At 70.2% G+C, this 26417-nt stretch overlaps 1 protein-coding gene across 1 annotated transcript; it reads right to left on the bottom strand.

Moving 5' to 3' along the window:
- Positions 1-391: 391 nt before the first annotated feature.
- On the bottom strand, positions 392-25314 carry RNF31 (ring finger protein 31). Its single transcript, XM_039498768.1, has 22 exons — positions 25287-25314; positions 23809-24014; positions 23236-23382; positions 17965-18120; positions 16871-16924; positions 16690-16756; positions 16291-16474; positions 13686-14009; positions 12746-13007; positions 11492-11746; positions 10828-11010; positions 10504-10728; positions 9328-9501; positions 8681-8779; positions 8328-8417; positions 8002-8116; positions 7153-7271; positions 5736-5849; positions 2583-2640; positions 1481-1577; positions 872-1040; positions 392-735 (listed from the first exon to the last, which is right to left on the bottom strand). Exons 1-22 carry the CDS (start codon positions 25297-25299, stop codon positions 682-684), a joined length of 3165 nt encoding a protein of 1054 aa, XP_039354702.1. The 5' UTR covers positions 25300-25314; the 3' UTR covers positions 392-681.
- Between the last annotated feature and the right edge of the window lie 1103 nt (positions 25315-26417).

Below are 26417 nucleotides of genomic sequence, written 5' to 3'. Positions count from 1 at the left end.
GAGTGAGGGGCACCGGCAGGGCGGGGGCAGGGGCTGCGGGTCGGGAGTGAGGGGCACCGGCAGGGCTGGGGGCAGGGGCTGCGGGTCGGGAGTGAGGGGCACCGGCAGGGCTGGGGCAGGGGCTGCGGGTCGGGAGTGAGGGGCACCGGCAGGGCTGGGGGGGGCAGGGGCTGCGGGTCGGGACTGAGGGGCACCGGCAGGGCTGGCGTTGCAGTGCGTGGGGGCCAGTCTAGTTTTGGGGGGCTGTTGGTGAGACGCTAGGCAGAGCTTGGGGGGCGCCGGCTGGGACTGCGGACAGGGCTGGTTCCAGGGGGCTGAGTCGGGGGGGGGGGCTGTGGGTCAGGGCACTTTTGGGGATACCTGCTGCTGCATTAAGAAGCTGAGATTCACGCTCGGATCAGCCTGTTTTATTGGGTCTCACAATGTCCTGTCCCTTGATTCGTGTTACCCCAAGGGGCTTGAACCCCACTATTCTGAGCCCCCCAGAGTCCCCTCAGTCCAGTGGCAGATGAGCCCCCCTGGTTGCTACTTTGGGGTCCCTTCTGCTGCGGATGGGGAATTGGGGTTCGGGACAGAGGGGTTCTCACACAACCCCCAAATCAGCTAAAATCAAAGCCTCCCCCCACTGCTCCCCTCCCCCCACAGCAGCAGCTCGAATCTTCCAGGCCGGCCGGGGGGGGGTCACTGCCGCTGCCGCAAGATCTTGGGGCCCAGGGGCACCTCGTCCATCAGCTTCTGTGGGGGGCAGAGAGGGGAGTGAGGGGGTGGCCCCTGAGCCCCCCAAGATTCCCAGCCACCCAGCCTGTCCCCCCGACTCCTCCCCCCAGGGTCCCCTGGGAGCCCCGAGCCCCCCGTCCCGTGGGGCTGGTACCTGCAGCAGGCGCCCGCGGTAGGTGTCCTCGGGCTCGCCGGGGGGCCGGGGGGGCAGCGCCCCCTGGTGGCGCTGGTAGACGGTCTCCAGCTCGGGCAGCGAGTAGAGCCGGGCGGGGTCCAGCGCCCGGGCGTTGATCAGGCTCACCAGATACGCCTTGTAGTGCGCCCTGGGGGCGGGGGTCAGCGTCCGCCCCAGATCCCCAGCACCCCGCCCAGCGTCCCCAGGGGTCAGCCGGCGTCTCCCAACATCCCCAACTCATGTGCCCCCAGCGCCCCCGCCCCACAGGTCCCCCAGCTCTCCGCAATGACGCCCACCCCATGTGTCCCCAACACCCTCCGCCCCATGCCTCCCCTCAGCACCCCAGATCCCCACCTACCCCTGCCCCATGTGTCCCCAACACCCTCCGCCCCATGCCTCCCCTCAGCACCCCAGATCCCCACCTACCCCTGCCCCATGTTTCCAAATCCCCAACGACCCTGCCCCATGCATCCCTAGTCCTTCTATATCTCCCAACCCCAGCCTGCCTGAGCCCCCCAATCTCCTACATAACCCCTCTCCACTCCAGCCCTCCCGCCCAACCCAATGCCCCCCACCCCCCCCACTTACTGGCAGAGGCCGGCGTAGCCGGGGGACGTCTCCTTCCCGCAGGCCTCGTCCCGCAGCCCGGCCAGCGTCTCCTTCTGCTCCATCACGCGGCAGCCACCTGGCAGGCACGGCATGATGGGTAACGCCAGCGCCCCGGCTACCCACAATCCCCTGCCCGGGGAGGGGCCAATCTCACCTGGTCACCCCAATCCCCTGCTCAGGGGCCGATCTCTGCCCTGCTACCCACAATCCCCTGCTGGGGGGGCATTGCCAGGTTACCCACAATCCCCTGCCCGGGGAGGGGCCAATCTCACCTGGTCACCCCAATCCCCTGCTCAGGGGCCGATCTCTGCCCGGTTACCCACAATCCCTTGCTGTGGGAGGATTGTCAGGTTACCCACAATCCCCTGCCCAGGGAGGGGCCAATCTCACCTGGTCACCCCTAATCCCCTACTCAGGGGCCGATCTCTGCCCCGTTACCCACAATCCCTTGCCTGGGGGGGGGGCGATTGCCTGGTGTGACGAAGTGGGAATGTTTTCTGGGAATCCTGTGTGGGTGCCTCAGTTTCCCCTGTGCAGCTGATAAGTCTCGGGGGGGGGGCAGGGTCTGTGATTGGTGCAGAGCCCCAGGGGGCGGGTGTGAGGGGCTCTGCCCGGGCTCCTGGCAGCTGAGGGCCTGGGCCCCTCCCCGGCACGGTGCCCAGTGACGGGGCTGGAGCACAAGGGCTCAGGTGGCTCCTGGCCCGGGGGGGGCTGGAGAGTGTCAGTCTGGAGCAGGCTGGGGAAATGGGGGGGCCCAGAACCGGGGTCCGGCCTCCCTGGCCCCACGGTGGAGCTGACTGGGGGCTCCGGTGTCGGTACCTACGCCGGGGTCCTGGCTGGCTGCGGCGTCGGGGGGACGGGGACGCTGGATGCTCCGGGGTCGGGCCCAGGAAGGGGGGAGCCCGGGAGCCAGGCTGCTCCGAGAGGAGAATCCCCCGAGTCCCGGCTGCTGCGTGGGGAGCAGCTCCCGAGCATCCCCCGGGGACGCCGGGACACCCCGTTACCCACAATCCCCTGCCCAGTTACCCATAATGCCCTGCCCCGGGGTGGGGGGGGGCTACCCACAATCCCCTGCTCTCACCTCCAGGCGCTGGGCGGGTCCCAGTGGGGGGTTCCGTGTTGAAGACAACTCCGTTATCCTGGGGGGGTCAAGAGTGAGACCCACGGTTGCGCCCCCTGCTCCCCCTGCTCCCCAGCTTCCCCCCACAATCACCCCGGCACCCGGACCCCCCCAGCCACCCCCGGCCCTGTCTCCCCACCGCCCCTCAGGGCCCATCCCGCCCCCCGGCCCTGTCTCCCCAACGCCCCTCCGGGCCCATCCCCTGGCCCCGGATCCCCGGCCCTGTCTCCCAACGCCTCAGAGCCCATCCCGCCCCGGCCCTGTCTCCCCAACGCCTCAGGGCCCATCCCGCCCCGGCCCTGTCTCCCAACACCCCTCAGAGCCCATCCCCTGGATCCCCAGTCACCCCGGCCCTGTCTCCCCAACACCCTCAGGCCCATCCCCAGATCCCCAGTCACCCCGGCCCTGTCTCCCAACGCCCCTCAGGGCCCATCCCCTGGCCCCGGATCCCCGGCCCTGTCTCCCAACGCCTCAGAGCCCATCCCGCCCCGGCCCTGTCTCCCAACGCCTCAGGGCCCATCCCGCCCCGGCCCTGTCTCCCCAACACCCCTCAGAGCCCATCCCCCTGGATCCCCCCAGTCACCCCTGGCCCTGTCTCCCCAACGCCCCTCAGAGCCCATCCCCGGATCCCCAGTCACCCCGGCCCTGTCTCCCCAACACCCTCAGGGCCCATCCCCGGACTCCCCAGTCACCCCGGCCCTGTCTCCCCAACACCCTCAGGGCCCATCCCCGGACTCCCCAGTCACCCCGGCCCTGTCTCCCCACCGCCCCTCAGGGCCCATCCCGCCCCCCGGCCCTGTCTCCCCAACGCCTCTCAGGGTCCATCCCCCGGACCCCAGCCACCCCGGCCCTGTCTCCCCAAAGCCTCTCAGGCCCATCCCCGGGCCCCCAGCCACCCCGGCCCTGTCTCCCCAAAGCCTCTCAGGGCCCATCCCCGGACCCCAGCCACCCCCAGCCCTGTCTCCCAAAGCCTCTCAGGGCCCATCCCCAGACCCCGCCCCAGCCCTGTCTCCCCAAAGCCTCTCAGGGCCCATCCCCGGACCCCAGCCACCCCCAGCCCTGTCTCCCCAAAGCCTCTCAGGTCCATCCCCGGACTCCCCAGCCACCCCGACCCTGTCTCCCCAAAGCCTCTCAGGGCCCATCCCCGACCTCCCAGCCACCCCGGCCCTGTCTCCCAAAGCCTCTCAGGCCCATCCCCGACCCCCAGCCACCCCGACCCTGTCTCGCCAACACCCTCAGGGCCCATCCCCAGATCCCCAGTCACCCCGGCCCTGTCTCCCCAACCCTCAGGCCCATCCCCAGATCCCCAGTCACCCCGGCCCTGTCTCCCCAACGCCTCAGGGCCCATCCCCTGGCCCCGGATCCCCGGCCCTGTCTCCCAACGCCCCTCAGAGCCCATCCCGCCCCGGCCCTGTCTCCCCAACGCCTCAGGGCCCATCCCGCCCCGGCCCTGTCTCCCAACACCCCTCAGAGCCCATCCCCTGGATCCCCAGTCACCCCCGGCCCTGTCTCCCCAACACCCCTCAGGGCCCATCCCCAGATCCCCAGTCACCCCGGCCCTGTCTCCCCAACGCCCCTCAGGGCCCATCCCCTGGCCCCGGATCCCCGGCCCTGTCTCCCAACGCCCTCAGAGCCCATCCCGCCCCGGCCCTGTCTCCCCAACGCCTCAGGGCCCATCCCGCCCCGGCCCTGTCTCCCAACACCCTCAGAGCCCATCCCCTGGATCCCCAGTCACCCCTGGCCCTGTCTCCCAACGCCTCAGAGCCCATCCCCGGATCCCCAGTCACCCCGGCCCTGTCTCCCCAACACCCCTCAGGGCCCATCCCCCGGACTCCCCAGTCACCCCGGCCCTGTCTCCCCAACACCCTCAGGGCCCATCCCCGGACTCCCAGTCACCCCGGCCCTGTCTCCCCAACGCCTCAGGCCCATCCCCAGTCACCCCGGCCCTGTCTCCCCAAAGCCTCTCAGGGTCCATCCCCGGACCCCCAGCCACCCCGGCCCTGTCTCCCCAAAGCCTCTCAGGGCCCATCCCCGGCCCCCAGCCACCCCGGCCCTGTCTCCCCAAAGCCTCTCAGGCCCATCCCCGACCCCCAGCCACCCCCAGCCCTGTCTCCCAAAGCCTCTCAGGGCCCATCCCCAGACCCCCGCCCCAGCCCTGTCTCCCCAAAGCCTCTCAGGCCCATCCCCGACCCCAGCCACCCCAGCCCTGTCTCCCAAAGCCTCTCAGGGTCCATCCCCGACTCCCCAGCCACCCCGACCCTGTCTCCCCAAAGCCTCTCAGGGCCCATCCCCGACCTCCCAGCCACCCCGGCCCTGTCTCCCCAAAGCCTCTCAGGCCCATCCCCGGACCCCAGCCACCCCGACCCTGTCTCGCCAACACCCTCAGGGCCCATCCCCAGATCCCCCAGTCACCCCGGCCCTGTCTCCCCAACGCCCCTCAGGGCCCATCCCCGGACCCCGGCCCTGTCTCCCAACGCCTCAGGGCCCATCCCCGGACCCCGGCCCTGTCTCCCAACGCCTCAGGGCCCATCCCCCCAGATCCCCCCAGGCACCCCCGGCCCTGTCTCCCCAACGCCCCTCAGGGCCCATCCCCCTGGCCCCGGATCCCCCCGGCCCTGTCTCCCCAACGCCCCTCAGAGCCCATCCCCGGATCCCCAGTCACCCCGGCCCTGTCTCCCAACGCCCCTCAGGGTCCATCCCCGCCTCCCAGCCCTGTCTCCCCAACACCCTCAGAGCCCATCCCCGGACTCCCCAGTCACCCCGGCCCTGTCTCCCCAACGCCTCAGAGCCCATCCCCAGTCACCCCGGCCCTGTCTCCCAACGCCTCAGGGCCCATCCCCAGTCACCCCGGCCCTGTCTCCCCAAAGCCTCTCAGGGCCCATCCCCGACCCCAGCCACCCCGACCCTGTCTCCCCAAAGCCTCTCAGGCCCATCCCCCCCATTCACCCCGGCCCTGTCTCCCAACGCCCTCAGGGCCCATCCCCTGGCCCCGACCCCGCCCCGGCCCTGTCTCCCAACGCCTCAGGGCCCATCCCCTGGCCCCGACCCCGCCCCGGCCCTGTCTCCCAACGCCCCTCAGGGCCCATCCCCGGCCCTGGATCCCCGCCCCCCGACCTGCAGGAGGTGCTGCAGCCGCCCCACGTCCCAGTCACGCAGGTAGAAGAGGCAGTCGCGGGGGTGGTGCCCGTGCAGGGACTGGCGAACCGGGCACGAGGGCACTGGGCATTTCTGGGGGGGAGAGGAGAGACACTGCTACACACCAGCACCACCCCCTCATCCCCCCACACCCAACAACCAACCCAACCCCACAACCCCCATCCCCAGCCAACACCCAGCAACAAACCCAACACCCTCGCAACACCCCACCCAACAATCCTACAACACAAACCCATCCCCCCACAACCCGACAGCCCCACACCCAACCCAACCCCCACATCTGACAACCCCGCACCACACCACAACCCCCATCCCCACCCAACACCCCCTAACAACCCTATCCCCATTCCCCACCCAATAACCTACAACACAAACCCCAACCCCTGCACAGCCCCCAACAGCCCCATACCCAACGTCCAAACCAATACCCACAACCGACAACCCCACACAGTCCCCACCCCACCCAACAACCCTATCCCCATTCCCCACCCAATAACCTACAACACAAACCCCAACCCCTGCACAGCCCCCAACAACCCCACCCCCAACAACCAAACCAATACCCACAACCGACAACCCCGCACACAACCCCCACCCCACCCAACAGCCAGCCACCAACCCAACACCTGTGTCTGACAACACCACACCACACCCCATCCCCACCCAACACCCCCTAACAACCCTATCCCCATTCCCCATCCAATACCTACCAATAAACCCAATACCCCACCCAACAACCTACAACACAAACTCCAACCCCTGCACAAACCCCAACAGCCCCACACCCAACAACCAAACCAATACCCACAACCGACAACCCCACACACAACCCGCACCCCACCCAACACCCAGCAACCAACCCAACACCTGTGTCTGACAACACCACACCCCATCCCCACCCAACAACCAACCCAACACCCCCACCCAACAACCCTACAACACAAACCCCACCCCCCAACCTATGACAGCCCCACACCCAACAACCGCAAACCCACACCCAACAACCCTGCACCATACCACAACCCCACCCAACACCCAGCAACAAACCCAACACCTCCACAACACCTCACCCAACCAGGGCCGCCCAGAGGATTCAGGGGGCCTGGGGTCTTCGGCGGCGGGTCCCGCTTCGGCAGTAATTCGGCGGCGGGGGGTCCTTCCGCCCTGGAGCAGAAGGACCCCTCGCCGCCGAAGACCCGGAGCGGAAGAAGGACCCTGCTCCAGGGGCCCCGAAAGACTCTTGTGGGGGCCCCTGCGGGGCCCGAGACAAATTGCCCCACTTGCCCCCCCCGGGCGGCCCTGGTCCCACCACACCACACAACCAACCCAACACCCCACCAACAATCCCACAACACAGCCCCCCCGGCCCCCTTACGTTCTTGGTGTAGAAGGCCCCATAGCAGCCGCTGCAGAAGTGGTGCCTGCACTGGGAGCACTGGAAGTGCATGCAGCCCCCTCGGGCCAGCGCGTACGGGAACTTGCACTTGGGGCAGGCTGGCGAGAGAGAGAGACGTGGGGGAGAGTCAACGGGGGGGGGGGCAGGAGCTGCCCCCCAATCCAGCAGCCCCCAGGGGGGACACTGGGAGCGGGGGCCAAGGACAGGGGGGCTTGGAGCGTGTGCGGCACGACAGGGGGGCTCACCGATTCTGTTCTCCTGCAGATACACCGCCAGCCCCTGTGCCCGGTACTGGGGGGCAGGGGGCGGGCTGGGGGAACAGGGGAACAGGGGCTCACCGAGTCCGTTCTCCTGCAGGTACACGGCCAGCCCCTGTGCCCAGTACTGGGGGGCAGGGGGCGGGTTGGGGGGCTGTGTGGCGCTACAGTGGGGCTCACCAATTCTGTTCTCCTGCAAGTACACCGCCAGCCCCTGAGCCTGGTACTGGGGGCAGGGGTGGGTTGGGGCTGCGGGGGAACGGGGAACGGGGGCTCACCTATTCCGTTCTCCTGCAGATACACCGCCAGCCCCTGTGCCCGGTACTGGGGGGCTGAGGGGGGAACAGGGGGGCTGTGGGGGGGGAACGGGGGGCTCACCGATTCCGTTCTCCTGCAGATACACCGCCAGCCCCTGCGCCCGGTACTGGGGGGCTGAGGGGGGAACAGGGGCTGTGAGGGGGAACGGGGGCTCACCGATTCCGCTCTCCTGCAGATACACCGCCAGCCCCTGTGCCCGGTACTGGGGGCTGAGGGGAACAGGGGGGCTGTGAGGGGGGAACGGGGGGCTCACCGATTCCATTCTCCTGCAGATACACCGCCAGCCCCTGTGCCTGGTACTGGGGGTCGTTGGTTCTCTTCCACTCCTGGAACTCCTGGCACGACAGGCCCTGGTGCTGCGGCTCCCACTGGGGGGTGAGACGTGGGAGTCAGCGCAGCCTCGGCCCCCCCCGCCACCCACACAGCCCCCCGGTCCGCCATGCCCAGCCCCCCCCCCCCCAGCCTGACCCTGCCAGCGCCTGTGGAACTACCCGACACTGGAGCTTCTGTCTCTTGTCGTCGCCGCCCCCGCCCAGCTCCTGCCTACAGCCCCCTCCCTGCAGCGCCCCAGCCCCTCACCGCGCGCTTGCAGTGGACACAGAAGCTCTGGTTGCACTGGGGACACTGGGCGGCCGCCTGCTCCGACTCGTAGATGAACCCGAACGAGCACTGGAGGGGGAAGGGGGGTGAGAGAGAGAGGAGACCCCCATGAGAGACCCCCCACAACCCCCGAGAAACCACCAGTCCTCCCCCCAGAGTCCCCCTAAGAGACCCCTCCCGAACCTGGCCAAGGACCCCTCCCCTGTCACACACCTCCTCTTCCCCCCGCACCAAGCCCAATCATTGGCCCCGCCCCCAGTGTTCTGGCCCCGCCCTGGCACCCAGCATTCTGGCTTGGCCCCGCCCCGGGCCCTGGGGCCCCGCCCACTCACGTGGGTGCACCACTGGAACTTGGGGTCCCGCATGAGCTCCCGCTCTGTCAGCTTCTTGCTGAACAGTTCGTAGGTCTCGGGGTCCAGGCACTCGCGGAGCTGGGGGAGGAAGGGGAGGGGTGAGCAGGGGCTTCTGGAGCTCCCCTGCCTTTTTGGGGTGCCCCACCCCCAGGCTGGGTGCAGGAGGGCTCCCAGGCATGGAATGGGGTGCTCACCCCTGGGGGTGTGTGGAGATGGGGTGCAGGGTCACCCCAATACCTGGGCATCAGGGCCACAGCTGTGGAGGTTCAGGGGGCCTGGGGGTGGGAGTGGGTTTTGGGGTCCCCTGGATTTGGGGGGTTCAGGGGGTTGGGGGCTCCGGGGAGCCGGTACCTGGATGTCCAGCGTGGAGAAGTACCCAGCAGGTCACGTTGGAGGCTTGGAGGAGTTTCAGGGAGGTCTGGGGAGGGCCCAGGGGATTGGGGGGACTCAGAGGGGGTACAGGGGCCCCTGGGAGGCTGGGGGCCCCCAGGGCCCCATACCTGGATGTCCAGCGTGGAGAAGTACCCAGCAGGTCGGGTTGGAGGCTTGGAGGGCCCAGGGGATTGGGGGGACTCAGAGGGGGTACAGGGGCCCCTGGGAGGCTGGGGGCCCCCAGGGCCCCATACCTGGATGTCCAGCGTGGAGAAGTAGCCCAGCAGCTCGGCCTCGTCGCTCAGGTCGGGCGCGTCGCAGGCCGGACACACCAGGTCCGTGATGTGTTTCTCCTTCACGGCGATGGTGAAGTGCTGGGCGAAGCACTCGGGGCAGATGGTGCATTCGCAGGACGTCAGCGACTGCATCTGAGGGGGACGCGGCTCAGACGGGGCCGGGAATTGGCCGGCTGGGGGGGGGGGGTGCATCTGGGGATCTGTCCGGGGGGGACACGGCTCAAATGGAGCCGGGAATCTGCCCGTCGGGGGAGATGCATTGGGGGAACGTGTCGGGGAGACACACATCTGGGGATCTGTCTGGGCAGGTGCGTCTGGGGATCCGTCTGGGGGGGACACGGCTCAGATGCGGCTGGGAATCGGCCAGTCAGGGCAGCCGTGTCTGGGGGGGACACGGGAAGGATGTCTGGTGGGTGGCTGTATCTTGGGGAATCATAGGGTTGGGGACCCACCAGGCTCATGAAAGGGGACGCTCCCGCCCGGCGGAGAGGAGGGGAGGGGGCTGTGGCTGGTTGGCAGAGGAAGGATGGGACAAGCCTGGCTGGGGGTCCCGCACAGGCACAGCTGGCAGGGGGAGGTTGTGCCTGGCTGGTGGTCGGGGGGGGGGGAGGAGGGAGACAGGCCAGCCAGCACAGGGGGGTGTTGTGCCCGGTGGAGGTGGGGTGGGGTGTCATTTTTGGCTAGCAGGGGCGTGCAGTGCCCGGCAGGGGGGTCGTGCCCGGCCGGGGGGTGGCAGTGCCCGGCTGACAGGGGTTGGCAGTGCCCGACCGACAGGGGTTGGCAGTGCCCAGCAGGGAGTGGCAGTGCCCGCCTGGGGGCAGTGCCCGGCGGGGCAGTGCCCGGCGGGGCAGTGCCCGGCCAGGGGGTGGCAGTGCCCGGCCGACAGGGGGTGGCAGTGCCCGGCCGACAGGGGGTAGCCATGCCCGGCCGACAGGGGGTAGCAATGCCCGGCCGGGGGGTTGTGCCCGGCCAGCAGGGGGTGGCAGTGCCCGGCCGACAGGGGTTGGCAGTGCCCGGCTGGGGGGGTAGCAATGCCCGGCGGGGGGGTTGTGCCCGGCCAGCAGGGGGTGGCAGTGCCCGGCCGGGAGGGGGGCAGTGCCCGGCGGGGGGTGGCAGTGCCCGGCGGGGGGGTACCTGGTTGCGGGGCAGCACCCAGCCGCACACGGCGCACTCCCAGTTGAGCAGGCGTTTGATGAAGTCGCGGTCGGGGGAGGCCCGCACGGCGTCCACGATGTCGGCCAAGGCCGCCCGCCTCCCCCGGTTCTCCACCGCCTCCTGCTCCCGCACCAGCGACAGCACCAGCTCCGCCCGCCCCCAGCTGGGCAGCGCCAGCGAGGCCAGCAGCCGCCGCAGCAGCGCCTGCGGGGAGAGGGAGTCAGCACCGCCCGCATCCCCCAGGGCCCCCCCTTGCTCCCACCCCCGGACGTTCCCCACATCCCCCCCGCCCCCGGCTCTGACCTGCCGGTCGGGTGCGTGGAAGTCGATCTCGGGCTCGGCCAGCTCCCACATGCGCCGGTGGAAGGGCTCCAGCTGGAGGCGCTGCAGCTCCGTCAGGGCCCCCCACAGGTCGCCCCCGTTCTGGTAGAGCGCCTGCAGCACCGGCCCCCGCTCTGCGAACCCCAGCGCCGCCAGCTCCCGCACCTGCCGGGGGGAGAGATGGGACCCCCGACACGGCCCCGGGCCCCGCCCCTCCCCTACAGACCCCGCCCCTCCCCACAAGCCACGCCCCTCCCAGGACCCATCCCTCCCAATGAGCCCCTCCTGTCCCCCATAAGCCCCTTCCAGGCCTTACCCCTCCCCACAAGCCGCACCGTTCCCAGGCCCCGACCCTCAAGCCCTCCCCTTCCCCTGCCTCAGAACCCTTTACCCCTCCTAGGCCCCACCCTTCACCTCCTCAGGTCCTGCCCCTCCCCTATGAGCCCTTCCCTGCCCCACAAGCCCTGCCTCGCCTCTCCCCTCCCATCCAAGCTCCTCCGCAAGCCACCCCACCCCAGGCCCCTCCCCTCCCATCCAAGCTCCTCCCCATGCCACCCCACCCCAGGCCCCTCCCATCCCATCCAAGCCCCTCCCCACCCCAGGCCCCTCCCTGCCCCACAAGCTCTGCCCCTGGCCCTGCCCCGACCTTGGTGCGCCGAGTGCTCAGGCAGCGGCTCACGGCCTCATCCAGGTCGCCCTGGCTCTGGGTCCAGGCGGCGCGAGCCTCCTGCTGTGTGATGGCACCCAGCTCAGCGCCGGCCCCCCGCTCCGTGGCCTGTTCCACCACCGCGTCCAGCACCGCGGGCAGCTCCGAGCGCAGCCAGGGCAGGGGCAGCTCCGTCCCCGAGTACCGCAGAGCCGCCCCCACTTCCTCTGGGGGCACGCCCACCAGCTCCGCCTCCTGGGGAGAGGGCGGGGTTAGAGAGAGCTCCGCCTCCTCCTCTGGGTGAGGGTGGGGCTAGAGAGAGCTCCGCCTCCTCCTCTGGGAGAGGGCGGGGTTAGAGAGAGCTCCGCCTCCTCCCCTGGGAGAGGGTGGGGTTAGAGAGAGCCCAGCTTCCCAGGGAGAGGGCGGGGTTAGAGAGAGCCCCACCTCCTCTTCCAGGAGAGGGCGGGGTTAGAGAGAGCTCCGCCTCCTCCTCTGGGAGAGGGTGGGGTTAGAGGGAGCTCCGCCTCCTCCTCTGGGAGAGGGTGGGGTTAGAGGGAGCTCCGCCTCCACTTCTGGGAGAGGGTGGGGTTAGAGAGAGCCCCGCTTCCTCTTCCAGGAGAGGGCGGGGCTAGAGAGAGCCCCACCTCCTAGTCTGGGAGAGGGCGGGGTTAGAGAGAGCCCCACTTCCTGGGGGAGGGTGGGGTTAGAGGGAGCTCCGCCTCCTCTTCCGGGAGAGGGCGGGGTTAGAGAGAGCCCCACCTCCTCCTCCAGGAGAGGGCGGGGTTAGAGAGAGCCCCGCTTCCCAGGGAGAGGGCGGGGTTAGAGAGAGCCCCACCTCCTCTTCCAGGAGAGGGCGGGGTTAGAGAGAGCCCCACCTCCTCTTCCGGGAGAGGGCGGGGTTAGAGAGAGCCCCACCTCCTCTTCCAGGAGAGGGCGGGGTTAGAGAGAGCCCCACCTCCTCTTCCAGGAGAGGGCGGGGTTAGAGAGAGCCCCACCTCCTCTTCCGGGAGAGGGCGGGGTTAGGGAGAGCCCCGCTTCCCAGGGAGAGGGCGGGGTTAGAGAGAGCCCCACCTCCTCTTCCAGGAGAGGGCGGGGTTAGAGAGAGCCCCACCTCCTCTTCCAGGAGAGGGCGGGGTTAGAGAGAGCCCCGCTTCCCAGGGAGAGGGCGGGGTTAGGAGTTATCCTGCTGTAGGATCTACAGATGTTTGTCGAGCATGGGGGAGGGGCCTCTGGAAAGGGGGAGGGGCCTCTCACCCGGATCATGGCCACCAGCTTCATCCCGTCCTCTCGCAGCTTCTCCTGCCGCCGACGCTCCACCTCCTCTGGTGAGAGGGGGTGGGGCTTGCCCGGACGCCGGGGTCCCTTCTCCTCCTGGGGGGGCCCCCCAAGCTGGCTGGTCCTGTTGCAAACCTCACACACGCGCCCAGGCAGCTGGTTCCAGAAGGTGCAGTGTTCACACTGCCAGCCCGGGGCCCCCTTGGCCTGTGGGGAGCGAGGGGTTAACGGAGGGCGGGGGCTGCGGGTCAGGAGTGAGGGGCACCGGGGGGAGGCCGGGCCCAGCAGGGGCTGTGGGTCAGGAGTGAGGGGCACCGGGAGGCCGGGGCTGCGGGTCAGGAGCGAGGGGCACCGGGAGGCCGGGCCAGGCAGGGGCTGCGGGTCAGGAGTGAGGGGCACCAGGGGAGGCCCAGCAGGGCTGCGGGTCAGGAGCGAGGGGCACCGGGGGGAGGCCGGGCCAGGCAGGGGCTGTGGGTCAGGAGTGAGGGGCACCGGGAGGCCGGGCCCAGCGGGGGCTGCGGGTCAGGAGCGGCGCCAGGGGAGGCTGGCACGGGGCTGCGGGTCAGGAGCGAGGGGCGCCAGGGGGGGAGGCCGGGCCCGGCGGGGGCTGCGGGTCAGGAGCGAGGGCACCTGGGAGGCCGGGGCTGCGGGTCAGGAGCGAGGGGCACCTGGGAGGCCTGGGGCTGCGGGTCAGGAGCGAGGCGCTGGGAGGCCTGGGGCTGCGGGTCAGGAGCGAGGCGCTGGGAGGCCTGGGGCTGCGGGTCAGGAGCGAGGGGCGCTGGGAGGCCGGGCGCCGGCGGGGCTGCGGGTCAGGAGCGAGGGCACTGGGAGGCCGGGGGCTGCGGGTCAGGAGCGAGGGGCGCCGGGGGGGGAGGCCAGGGGCTGCGGGTCAGGAGCGGGTCAGGAGCGAGGCGCGCGCCGCTGCGCAGGCAGCGGGGCCGTCCGGGAGGCTGGGGCTCGGGGCGCCGGGCGGCCGGCCAGCGGGCGCTCGCACACGGCACACAGCACGGTGGGGCCGGCGTTGAGGAAGGTGCACGTCTGGCAGGCCCAGGCCCCCCGGAGGGGGTCCCCTTCGGGCGGAGGGTTGGGGGGCGTGGGGCAGCCCCGGGGCCGGTCGCACCCCACGCACAGCACGGCCCGCGCCTCGTTGGGGGCATGGCAGGCGGCACAGCGCCAGGGCAGGCGTGGCTTGGGGGGCAGGGCCGGGCGGGCGGCCGGGAGCTCCGATGGCACCATGGACAGGCTGGGGGAGAGCGACGGGGGGGAGAGAGATGGGCGGGACCCCCCAAATCCCCACTGACCTCCCCACGCCCCACCCTGCACCCCAGATCCCCACAGCCCCATTCCTGCACCCCAATCCTCACAGCCCCACACCCCCACCCTGCACCCCTAATCCCCACTGATCTCCCCACACCCCCACCATGCACCCCAGATCCCCACAGACCCCCCGTTCCTGCACCCGAATCCTCACAGCCCCCCCGTTCCTGCACCCCAATCCTCACAGCCCCCCACACTCCCACCCTGCACACCAGATCCCCACTGACCTCCCCACGCCCGCACCCTGCACCCCAGATCCCCACAGCCCCCATTCCTGTACCCCAATCCTCACAGCCCCCACTGCCCCATTCTGCCCCCAAATCCCCACTGACCTCCCCACGCCCCACCCTGCACCCCAGATCCCCACAGCCCCCGTTCCTGCACCCCAATCCTCACAGCCCCCACTGCCCCCATTCTGCCCCCAAATCCCCACTTCTACCCCACCCTGCACCCCCATCCGACCCCCCATATTCCCACAGAACCCCACACCCCAATACATCCCTGCACCCCAAATTCCCTCTCAGGCCCCTACATCCCCTGTGACCCCCCCGCCCCCATGTGAGCCCCCCTCCCCCACCTCTGCTCCCCCCTGGCCCGGCCCAAACAGGGACCCATAATGCTCTGGGGCAACTGTCGCCCTCTCCTGGCAACCGAATGGAACGTCCCGGAATCCTCAGGCGTTTTAAAGGGCCAGGAGCCCTGGAAATGGGATTGGGGGGTTGGGGGTCACAACAGTCTGGGGGTCCCCAAACCTGGGGTGGGGGACCAGGCAGGGGCTTTCCAAAACCTGGGGAAGGGGCGATTGAGAGGCCAGGCAGGGGGACCCCAATACCTAGAGGTGGGGGGTCAGGCAGGGGGTCCCCAACACCTAGAGGTGGGGGGTCAGGCAGGGGGTCCCCAACACCTGGGGAAGGGGGGAATTGGGGTCAGGCAGGGGGTCCCCAATACTTGGAGGAAGGGGGGGTTGGTGCCAGGCAGGGGGTCCCCCAAACCAGGGGCCCTGTTGTCCGAATGGAGCCGTACTCCACGAGCAAGTGGGTTCCCCTCACTGACTTGCCGTGTTGGGGTGCGGGCAGCTGGGTGGTGCCCCCGAGAGCCAGGTCCCCCCTGTGCCGCACATGTCGGCCCCCCTGAATTTGGACTTTTAATTAAAAAACCCAGCCCAGAAAACTGGTGCCCGGGTTCGAGCCCGGGGGGGGGCATTGGGGGCATTTCTTCGTTTTAGTCATTAATATTAAAGCCTGGGGTTTAAATGTACATTTTTCATTTTTATTTTCAACTGAATCTTTTCTGGTATTGAATTTTGAACCAAAATCGTTCACTTGGCGTTTTATTTGCCAGTAAATTTGTGTTTTGTTTTTTATTTCACCTGCTGTTGTTTTTTTCACGGTCATTCACGTATTTGATAATCGTCTCTCTTCACAAGAGAGAAAAGAAGGAAAATCAGCGAACGTGTTGTAAATGGAAAACTTCCCTTCGATTAACTGTTGGGATCTCTTCCGCATCGGACGCACGTCGCTTTATGGCAAAGCTCTTATGAAACAGTCGTCAAAAGTTGACAGCTTTTATTTTGATTTTAATTTTAATTTTTAATTTCACTTGATTTCTTTTTGAATTGTCATTCACCTGATCCTGTGGGGGTCTGTTACTAAACAAAGGAGAAAACACATCGAAAGCGTCTGAAATGTCCTGGTTTAGGTCCAGCTTTCACTGAAATAACATTTGGGGGCATTTTCCTTAGTATCACGGCAAAGACGTGATTTTTATTTTTAGTTTCCATTTTTTTTTAATTTCTTCGGATTTCGGTTTAACTGTAATTTGTTTATTTTGCAGGCTGGGTGTTCAAGAGAAAAGAAATCGCATTTGAAATGTAAAGTTTAACGAACAGTTTATTTGAATCACCGTTTCGGCTCGGGAATCACCAGAATTACGCCAGTTCAGTAGGAAACTTTTTTTTTTTTTACATTTATTTTTATTTCAAATGTGATTTTCAGTGTTTCAATTCATTTGTAATCATACTTAATGTACTGCCTGGGGTAGACTAGGGTTCAGGAGGTACCCAAGTCAGGGGGTCCCCATTATCGGGGGCTAAGGGGGTCACAGAGGGGGCCCATTCTATGGGGGCAGAACAGGGTTGTATCCTGGGGGGCTCAGGGTGGGGGTCTCCAATACCTGGGGGCGGGGTGGCTCAGGGGGATCCCCCTTACCTCTGTGCAGGGGGCCCAGCCCCCAAGCCCGGCTCCCCCATGGACAGGCGCTGGTGCTGGGCCCGGGCCGGGTGCTTGTGGAAGAGACGGTCGCATTCGGGGCAGAGACTCTGGTTGCATTCGGGGCAGCGCAGGGACGCTGGCTCCAGCCCACACAGCAGGCAGGTGGCCGGGGGGGGCGGCCCTGGGGGGTGGGAGAGAGGGATCACCCCACAGCCTGGCCCCCCATGTCCTCTGGCCAGTGCTCCCCCACTCCCAGTCCCCACCGCCCTGCCCCACAGCCGGAACCCCCTCAGTGCCCCACAGCGCCCCCACTCCCCAACCCCACAATGCCCCTGCACTCTCCCCACAGCCAGAGCTCCCTGTGCCCCACTCCCCATGGTGCCCCATGGCACCTACCCGTCTGGGGCAAGGCTCCGGGGGGCACCGTGTCGTGGACGGACACCGAGTCCGGGATGAGGGTCACCTGGAAGAGATGAAGGGGTGACAGGCCCAGCCGAACCCCTTGATCCACCCGACCCCCAGCCCTGCCCCCACCCTGCAGCCTCCCCCAGACCCCCTCCCACTTGCCCCTCCTCACCTCCTGCCCCCCCTGCAGCATTCTCTGCAGGGTATCGGGGTTCGGGTGATTGTTCTGAAATGGAAAAGACACAATGAGACTCAGCCCCTGCCCTGCTCCCAGCCCCACAGCGCCCCCTGCTCAGCCCCCACAGCGCTCCCACCCCACTCCCTGCCCCACAGCGCCCTGCTCAGCCCCACCCCGCTCCCTGCCCCATAGCGCCCCTGCTCAGCCCCACCCCGCTCCCTGCCCCACAGGGCCCCTGCTCAGCCCCCACCCCGCTCCCTGCCCCACAGTGCCCCTGCTCAGCCCCACCCCGCTCCCTGCCCCACAGCGCCCCCTGCTCAGCCCCCACCCCGCTCCCCGCCCCACAGCGCCCCCTGCTCAGCCCCCACCCCGCTCCCTGCCCCACAGCGCCCCTGCTCAGCCCCACCCGCTCCCTGCCCCACAGCGCCCCTGCTCAGCCCCACCCGCTCCTGCCCCACAGCACTTCCTGCTCAGCCCCACCCCGCTTCCTGCCCCACAGCGCCCCTGCTCAGCCCCACCCCGCTCCTTGCACCACAGCGCCCCTGCTCAGCCCCACCCCGCTCCCTGCCCCACAGCACTTCCTGCTCAGCCCCACCCTTCCTGCCCCACAGCGCCCCTGCTCAGCCCCACCCCGCTTCCTGCCCCACAGCGCCCCTGCTCAGCCCCACCCCGCTCCCTGCCCCACAGCACTTCCTGCTCAGCCCCACCCCGCTTCCTGCCCCACAGCGCCCCTGCTCAGCCCCCACCCCACTCCCTGCCCCACAGCGCCCCTGCTCAGTCCCCACCCCGCTCCCTTCCCCATAGCGCCCCTGCTCAGCCCCACCCCGCTCCCTGCCCCACAGCGCCCCTGCTCAGCCCCACCCCGCTCCCTGCCCCACAGCGCCCCTGCTCAGCCCCACCCCGCTCCCAGCCCCACAGCGCCCCCGGCTCAGCCCCCACCCCGCTCCCTGCCCCACAGCGCCCCCTGCTCAGCCCCCACCCTGCTCCCTGCCCCACAGCGCCCCCTGCTCAGCCCCCACCCCGCTCCCTGCCCCACAGCGCCCCCTGCTCAGCCCCCACCCCGCTCCCTGCCCCCCGGTGCCCCATACCGAGAGCAGCAGGTTGAGCTCGGCCCGCAGCAGGACCACGTCCACGGTGACGGAGGCCACGCGCCGGGCGTCCGGCTCCTCAAGCCCCTCGGCGAAGCTCAGCCCGTCCGGCTGCTGCTCCGTGTAGCCGTAGAGCCGGAGCACGTCCCGCCCGCCCTGCGGGGAGCCGCGTTAGCACCGGGGCTGGGCTGTAACTAGGTGTGGGTAGCTGGGGGGCTGGGAGATTGGGGGGCAGGGGTGTCGGTAACTGGGGGGGCGGGAGATTGGGGGGCAGGGGTGTCGGTAACTGGGGGGCTGGGAGATTGGGGGGGGACGGGAGTGTCGGTACCTTTGGGCTGGGAGGGACGGGGTGTCGGTAACTGGGGGGCCGGGAGATTGGGGGGCAGGGGTGTCGGTAACTGGGGGGCTGGGAGATTGGGGGGGGACGGGAGTGTCGGTACCTTTGGGCTGGGAGGACGGGGGTGTCGGTAACTGGACCCCTGCCCCTAATGGCCCCCCAGGACCCCACCAACTCTCCAAGCCCCCCACTCCCTGTCCCCTGACCACCTCCTCCCGGGACCTCTGCCCCTAATGGCCCCTGGGACCCCACCCCTCCCAAGCCCCCGCTCCTGTCCTCTGAGCCCTCCCGGGACCCCGGCCCCTACCGGCCCCCTGAGCCCCCCCCCCTCTCCAAGCCCCCCACTCCCTGTCCCCTGACCACCTCCTCCCGGGACCCCTGCCCCTAATGGCCCACTGGGACCCCACCCCCTCTCGAAGCCCCCCGGTCCCTGTCCCCTGAGCCCCCTCCTGGGACCCCTGCCCCTAACGGCCCCTGAGACCCCACCCCTCCAAGCCCCCACTCCCTGTCCCCTGACCACCTCCTCCCGGGACCCCTGCCCCTAACGGCCCCTGAGACCTCACCCCTCTCCAAGCCCCCACTCCCTGTCCCTGAGCCTCCCGGGACCCCTGCCCCTAACGGCCCCTGAGACCTCACCCCTCTCCAAGCCCCCCACTCCCTGTCCCCTGAGCCCCCGCCCGGGACCCCTGCCCCAAACGGCCCACCGCGACCCCACCCCTCTCAAGCCCCCGCTCCCTGTCCCCTGGGCCCCCTCTTGGGACCCCTGCCTCTAACCGCCCTCTGGGACCCCCCAGCCCCTTTGGGCATGTGGCCCTGAGAACATGGGCGAAGGACTCGAGGAGCAGGGGCTGCTGCGCAGCCAGAGAGAGGCGGCGGGTTCCCTTTCAAAGCGCGGCTCCTGCCTGGTGCCCCTGCTGCCGCCACCCGCCCCGCCCGCCTGCTCCCGCCCGCCCCGCTCCTGCCCCGCCCGCCTGCTCCCCGCCCGGGGCCCCCCACTCCCGCCACCCGCCCCGCCCGCCTGCTCCCCGCCCGGGGCCCCCCGCTCCTGCCCCGCCCGCCTGCTCCCTGCCCGGGGCCCCGCTCCCGCCACCCGCCCCGCCCGCCTGCTCCCGCCCGGTGCCCCCGCTCCTGCCCCGCCGCCTGCTCCCGCCCGGGCCCCCTCCGCCACCCGCCCCGCCCGCCTGCTCCCGCCCGGGCCCCGCTCCGCCACCCGCCCGCCCGCCTGCTCCCCGCCCGGGGCCCCCCGCTCCTGCCCCGCCCGCCTGCTCCCGCCCGGGCCCCTCCCGCCACCCGCCTGCTCCCGCCCGGGCTCCCGCTCCTGCCCCGCCCGCCTGCTCGCCTGGGCCCCGCTCCTGCCCCGCCCGCCTGCTCCGCCCGGGGCCCCGCTCAGCCACCCGCCTGCTCCCGCCGGGCCCCGCTCCTGCCCCGCCCGCCTGCTCCCGCCCGGGTCCCCGCTCAGCCACCCGCCTGCTCCCGCCCGGGCCCCCTCCGCCACCCGCCCCGCCCGCCTGCTCCCGCCGGTCCCCGCTCCTGCCCGCCCGCCTGCTCCCGCCCGCTCCCGCCCGCCTGCTCCCGCCCGGGTCCCCGCTCAGCCACCCGCCTGCTCCCGCCCGTGCCCGCTCAGCCACCCGCCCGCCCGCCTGCTCCCGCCGGGCCCGCTCCGCCACCCGCCCCGCCCGCCTGCTCCCGCCCGGTGCCCCGCTCCCGCCACCCGCCTGCTCCGCCTGGCCCCGCTCAGCCACCCGCCCGCCCGCCTGCTCCCGCCCGCCCCGCCACCGCCCCCGCCTGCTCCCGCCTGGGCCCGCTCCGCCACCCGCCCGCCCGCCTGCTCCCGCCGGGCCCGCTCCTGCCCGCCCGCCTGCTCCCGCCGCCGGCCCCCGCTCAGCCACCGCCCCGCCGCCTGCTCCCCGCCGGGCCCCGCTCCGCCACCCGCCCGCCTGCTCCCGCCCGGGATCCCCACTCCAGCCACCCGCCCGCCGCCTGCTCCCGCCGGGTCCCGCTTCAGCCACCCGCCTGCTCCCGGCCCCTGCTCCAGCCACCCGCCCGCCCGCCTGCTCCGCCCGCCGCTCCCGCCTGCTCAGCCACCCGCCGCCCGCTCCGCCCGCCCGCCTGCTCCGCCCCGCCCCGCCGCCCGCTCCGCCACCCGCCCGCCCGCCTGCTCCCGCCCGGGGCCCGCTCAGCCACCCGCCCCGCCCGCCTGCTCCCCGCCAGGCCCCGCTCAGCCACCCGCCCGCCCGCCTGCTCCCCGCCCGGGCCGCTCAGCCACCCGCCCCGCCCGCCTGCTCCCCACCTGTTGGAGCCAAAGGGTCACCCTGTGACCCCTGGCCCGGGAAGGAGGAGCAGAGAGGAGGGGCTGGAGGGGGCTGAGCAGAGAGGAGGGCCGGGGGCAGAGAGGAGGGGCCGGAGGGGGCAGAGAGGAGGGGCTGGGAGATTGGGGCTGAGCAGAGAGGAGGGGCTGGAGGGGGCTGAGAGGAGGGGCCGGAGGCTGGGGCTGAGAGGAGGGGCTGAGGGGTAACTGGGGCTGAGAGAGGGGCCGGAGGGGGCTGAGAGGAGGGGCCGGAGGGGGCTGGGCAGAGAGGAGGGGCCGGAGGGGGCTGAGCAGAGAGGAGGGGCCGGAGGGGCCAGGGCAGAGAGGAGGGGCCGGAGGGGGGCTGAGCAGAGAGGAGGGGCCGGAGGCGGCTGGGCAGAGAGCAGGGGCCGGAGGGGGTTGGGCAGAGAGGAGGGGCCGGAGGGGCTGGGCAGAGAGGAGGGCCGGAGGGGGCAGAGAGGAGGGGCCGGAGGGGCTGAGCAGAGAGGAGGGGCCGGAGGGTGGGGCAGAGAGGAGGGCCGGGGGCTGGGCAGAGAGGAGGGGCCGGAGGGGGCAGAGGAGGGGCCGGAGGGGGCTGAGCAGAGAGGAGGGGCCGGGGGCGGGGCAGAGAAGAGGGGCCGGAGGGTGGGGCAGAGAGGAGGGGCCGGAGGGGCTGGGCAGAGAGGAGGGCCGGAGGGGTGGGGCAGAGAGGAGGGGCCGGAGGCGGGGCAGAGAGGAGGGGCCGGAGGGGCTGAGCAGAGAGAGGAGGGCCGGAGGGGGCTGGGCAGAGAGGAGGGGCCGGAGGGGGCTGGGCAGAGAGGAGGGGGTGGGGCAGAGAGGAGGGGCCGGAGGGGGCTGGGCAGAGAGGAGGGGCCGGGGGGGGTGGGGCAGAGAGGAGGGGCCGGAGGGGGGGGCAGAGAGGAGGGCCGGAGGGGGCAGACTGGGGCTGGCTGGGGAAAGGGGGGAAGCAGGGACAGGGCTCTGATCCCCGGGGGGGCTGTGGGGCCCCAAGATGGCCCTAACCGGGGGGATCCGGTTATCGGTGCCTGAAGCCCTGGGCTGGCCTGTGTCCTGTCGGCTAATAACCCTGCTGCGTTACTGGCTGGCTGAGAGTCCTGGGGAATCGCAGGGAGCCCGGGGGTGCAGGGCCGGACTCCCCCACACGCCGTGACAGGGGGTGTCGGTACCTGGGGGGCTGGGAGATTTGGGGCTGCTGTCCGTGCGGAAGACGGGGTTGTTGGATACTGGGGTACAGGGAGTGAGTGGGGTTCAGGACTTGGGGGATCAGAACGCGTATTTGGGGGTCTCACCTGGCTTCATCCATGCTGAAAGAGCCAAGTTTGTTGGGTGTTGCGGTTCGGGGAGGCCGGGCGATCCTGGGGGGTTCAGTGTAGCTGGGTGAACTGGGGACAGGGAGTCCACACGTTGGGGGGTTCTGGGGGTTCAGGGGCTGGGCGATCCGGGCCCTGGGGTTGGGGCTGGGGTTCAGGACACTGGGGTTAGGGGCTGGGGGTTCAGGAGCACTGGGAGGGGTGGGGAGGCCAGGAGGGGTTACAGGCATTGGGGTTTAGGGGCTGGGGTTCAGGAGCACTGGGAGGGGTGGGGAAGGCTGAGGGGGTTTGGGGCACTGGGGTTTAGGGGCTGGGGGTTCAGGAGCACTGGGAGGGGTGGGGAAGGCCGAGGGGTCAGGGCACTGGGGTTTTGGGGGCTGGGGGTTCAGGAGCACTGGGGTGTTGGGGAGGCCGGGAGGTTTGAGGCACTGGGGTTTAGGGGCTGGGGTTCAGGAGCACTGGGAGGGGTGGGGAGGCCGGGGGTGTTCGAGGCACTGGGGTTTTGGGGCTGGGGGTTTGAGGCACTGGGAGGAGGGGAAGGCCGAGGGGGTTCGGGGCACTGGGGTTTTGGGGCTGGGGTTCAGGAGCACTGGGAGGGTGGGAAGGCCGAGGGGTTCGGGGCTGGGGGTTCGGTGCACTGGGAGGGTGGGGAGGCTGGGGTTCGGGGCACTGGGGTTTTGGGGCTGGGGGTTCAGGAGCACTGGGGGTGGGGAGGCCGGGGGTTCAAGGCACTGGGAGGGTGGAGGAGGCTGGGGGTTCGGGGCACTGGGAGGGGTGGGGAGGCCGGGGGTTCGGGGCACTGGGGTTTCGGGGCCGGGGGTTCAGGAGCACTGGGAGGGGTGGGGAGGCCGGGGGTTCGAGGCACTGGGGTTTTGGGGCTGGGGATTTGAGGCACTGGGAGGGTGGAGGAGGCTGGGGGTTCGGGGCACTGGGGTTTTGGGGGCTGGGGTTCAGGAGCACTGGGAGGGTGGGGAGGCTGGGGGTTCGGGGCACTGGGAGGGGTGGGGAGGCTGGGGGTTGGGGCACTGGGGTTTTGGGGCTGGGGTCCAGGAGCACTGGGGGTGGGGAGGCTGGGGGTTCAAGGCACTGGGAGGGTTTTGGAGGCTGGGGTCCAGGAGCACTGGGAGGGTGGGGAGGCCGGGGTTGGGGCACTGGGGGTTTTGGGGCCGGGGTTCGGGGCACTGGGAGGGTGGGGAGGCTGGGGCGGTTCGGGGCACTGGGGTTTGGGGCCGGGGGTTCAGGGCACTGGGAGGGGTGGAGGAGGCCGGGGGGGGGGTTCGGGGCACGGGGGTTCGGGGCCGGGGGCCGGGGCCCACCTGGATGGCGTCGACGGTGCTGCGGAAGACGGGGTTGTTGAACTTGACCCCGCGCCAGTAGCGGGGTTTCAGGGGGTTCAGCAGGTTGCGCCCGTATTTCTCCAGGATGTTGAGGGCCGTGGAGATGGTTCGCAGGCAGGCCGGGGACTGGGGGGCAACGGGGGACATGAGGAGCAGCCCCCCCTTTCCCCCCAACTCCCCTCCTGCCAGGAGCCCCCATTCTGCCCCTCGCTCCCACCCGAGCCCCCAATCCCTCCCCACCCCTCTCTGCCCCCAGAGCTGCCTCTGCCCCATCCCAGTCCCCTCTTCCAACCCCAACCCTCCGCCCCACTGCTGCTGACCCCTTCAGTGCCCCTCCGCTCCCCAGCCCCGCCCTCCAACTCCCCACCTGCCCCCAGTGCCCACTCCCAGCCCCTTATTCCTGCCCCAGTTCCCCCGGCCATCTTCCCCCTCCAGCCCCACACCTGCCCCCAACTCCCCATCTCCCCACCTGCCCCCAACTCCCCATCTGCCCCCAATGGCTAACTCCCTCGCCCCCCAGCCCCCCAGCCCTGCCCCCCAGCCCAGCACTACCTGCCCCTGCATGTTGGCACAGAGGATGCCCTGGGCGTCAATCTCCCGGTACTTGATGTGGGGGGGCAGGGGGGCCTCGACCAGCTGCTGGACAGTCTCGGGGTGCAGATCCACCGGGCTCCGGGCCAGCGCCTGCACCAACTCCTCCCGCAGCTGCAGGAACTGGGGTTCCCCGAGGGGGGGGACCGCCTGCGCCATGACCCGGCCTGGGGGAGAGCGAAGGGTTAACCTGCTGCGCCTGAACCCCGATTCCTGCAACCAGTCCCCTCGGACCTCCGTATCCCCAGCCAGCCCCCCTGTACCCCAATATCCCCAGCCAGCCCCCATACCCGCTTCCTCAGCCAGCTCTCACCCATACCCAGATATTCCCCACCCGTACCCCGATCCCTGCAAGCAACTCCCGGACGCCGATATCCCCAGCTGGCCCCCGTACCCCGATCCCTGCAACCAACTCCTGTACCCCAATATCCCCAGCTCGCCCCTGTACCCCGATCCCTGCAACCAACCCCCTGTACCCCGATATCCCCAGCTGGCCCCTGTACCCCGATCCCTGCAACCAACCCCCCGTACCCCGATATCCCCAGCTCGCCCCTGTACCACGATCCCTGCAACCAACCCCCCCGTACCCCGATATCCCCAGCTGGCCCCCGTACCCTGATCCCTGCAACCAACCCCCTGTACCCCGATATCCCCAGCTGGCCCCCTGACCCCGTTCCCTGCAAACAACCCCCTGTACCCCGATATCCCCAACTGGCCCCCGTACCCTGATCCCTGCAACCAACTTCACATACCCTGATATCCCCAGCTGGCCCCTGTACCCCGGTCCCTGCAACCAACCCCCTGTACCCCGATATCCCCAGCTGGCCCCCGTACCCCTGTCCCTGCAACCAACTCCGGTACCCCGATATCCCCAGCTGGCCCCCGTACCCTGATCCCTGCAACCACCCCCCGTACCCCGATATCCCCAGCTGGCCCCTGTACCCCAATCCCTGCAACAACCCTCTGTACTCCGATATCCCCAGCTGGCCCCCGTACCCCAATATCCCCAGCTGGCCCCCATACCCCGATCCCTGCAAGCAACTCCCGGACCCCGATATCCCCAGCTGGCCCCCGTACCCTGATCCCTGCAACCAACTTCACATACCCTGATATCCCCAGCCAGCCTTCCACTGTACCCCAATATCCCCCAGCCAGCCCCTCCATTCTCCCCCGATCCCTGCAACCAACCCCCGTACCCGATTCCTGCAACCAGCCCCCACCCGTAAATCAATATCCCAGCCAGCCCCCCACTGTACCCTGATATCCCGGGCCAGTGCCCACCCGTATCCCAATACCCCCCTGCCAGCCCCCCACTCTCCCCTGGGATCCCGAGACAGCCTCCCATACTCCAATCCCATTGGCCAACCCCATACCCCAATCTCCCTGGCCAGACCCCGCCTCATACCCTGATCCCCCACCCCGCGCCCACAGCCCTGTACCCCAATCCCCCATTGCCCCAGGGGCGGGGGGCGGGATGCAGGGGGTCCGACTGGTGCTGGGGGGGCCGAGCGGGCCCTGGAGTTGCAGGGGGCGGGGGGTGCCGGGTGGGCCCGGGGGGGAGCCGGGGGGTGCTGGGGGCCGGCGGCTGCTGGGTGTGCCGGGGGTGGGTTGGGGGGGTGAAGAGGGGGCCGGGAAAAGGTCCGGGGGGAGCAGAAGGGCCGGCGGGGGCTGGGATGGATCGGGGTGCAGGGACAGGTGAGCGGGTCTCTAGGGCGAGCCGGGGAGCAGAGGGGTCGGCAGGGGGCGGGGATGCAGGGACAGGTGAGCGGGTCCCTAGGGCGAGCCGGGGAGCAGAGGGGTCGGTGGGGTGCAGGGGCCCTGGGATGGGCCGGGGTGCAGGGGTCCGGGGAGTGTAGGGGCCGGCGGGGGCTGGGATGGATCGGGGTGCAGGGACAGGTGAGCGGGTCCCTAGGGCGAGCCGGGAGCAGAGGGTCGGTGGGGTGCAGGGGGCCCTGGGATGGGCCGGGGGTGCAGGGGTCCGGAGGCGGGTCCGGGGGTGCAGGGGGCCCTGGGATGGGCTGGGGGGTGCAGGGGTCCGGAGGCGGGTCCGAGGGGGTGTAGGGGGGCCGGCGGGGGGGGGTCTCACCCTGCAGCGGGCGGGGCGGGGCCCGGCCGAGAACTCGCGGAAGGAGCGCGCTGGGGGCGGAAGAGAAAGAGAAACAGCTGGTGGGGGCGGCAGGGGCCCGCGGGCCGGTGGGGGCGGCAGGGGGCAGGTCTTGCAGGGCTGGGAAAGGGGGCAGTGGAGCCCAAGGCTGGCAGGGGGCCCAGGGCCGCGGGGCAGTGGGGCCCAGGGCCGGAAGGCTGGCGGGGGCAGGTCTGGGAGTGGGGGCAGTGAGGGTCTCAGGGGACCCCAAGGCCGGCGGAAGGGGGCAGTGGGGTAGCAGGGGACTCCAAGGCTGGCTGTGGGGACTCCCGGGGCTGGCAGTGGGGGACAGGGGGTGTCAAGGGGACCCCAAGGCTGGCGGGGGCCGGCAGTGGGGGGACAGGGGGTGTCAAGGGGACCCCAAGGCAGGCGGGGGCCGGCAGGGGGGTAGGAGGCAGGGCCGGCAGGGCAAGGCGCTGGCCGGCAG

The sequence above is a fragment of the Mauremys reevesii genome, linkage group 13 (assembly GCF_016161935.1).
Source record: "Mauremys reevesii isolate NIE-2019 linkage group 13, ASM1616193v1, whole genome shotgun sequence".
Taxonomy (NCBI): domain Eukaryota; kingdom Metazoa; phylum Chordata; order Testudines; family Geoemydidae; genus Mauremys; species Mauremys reevesii.
The sequence above is the reverse complement of the archived record's forward strand: the minus strand, read 5'-3'. Positions and strand labels throughout refer to the sequence as shown.

Coding starts and splice junctions, on each gene's coding strand:
- RNF31 (XM_039498768.1), bottom strand. Junction 16,925..17,964: donor AGCTCAACCTGCTGCTCTCG/GTATGGGGCACC, acceptor TTTCCATTTCAG/AACAATCACCCGAACCCCGA. Junction 8,117..8,327: donor GTGTCCACTGCAAGCGCGCG/GTGAGGGGCTGG, acceptor CTCACCCCCCAG/TGGGAGCCGCAGCACCAGGG.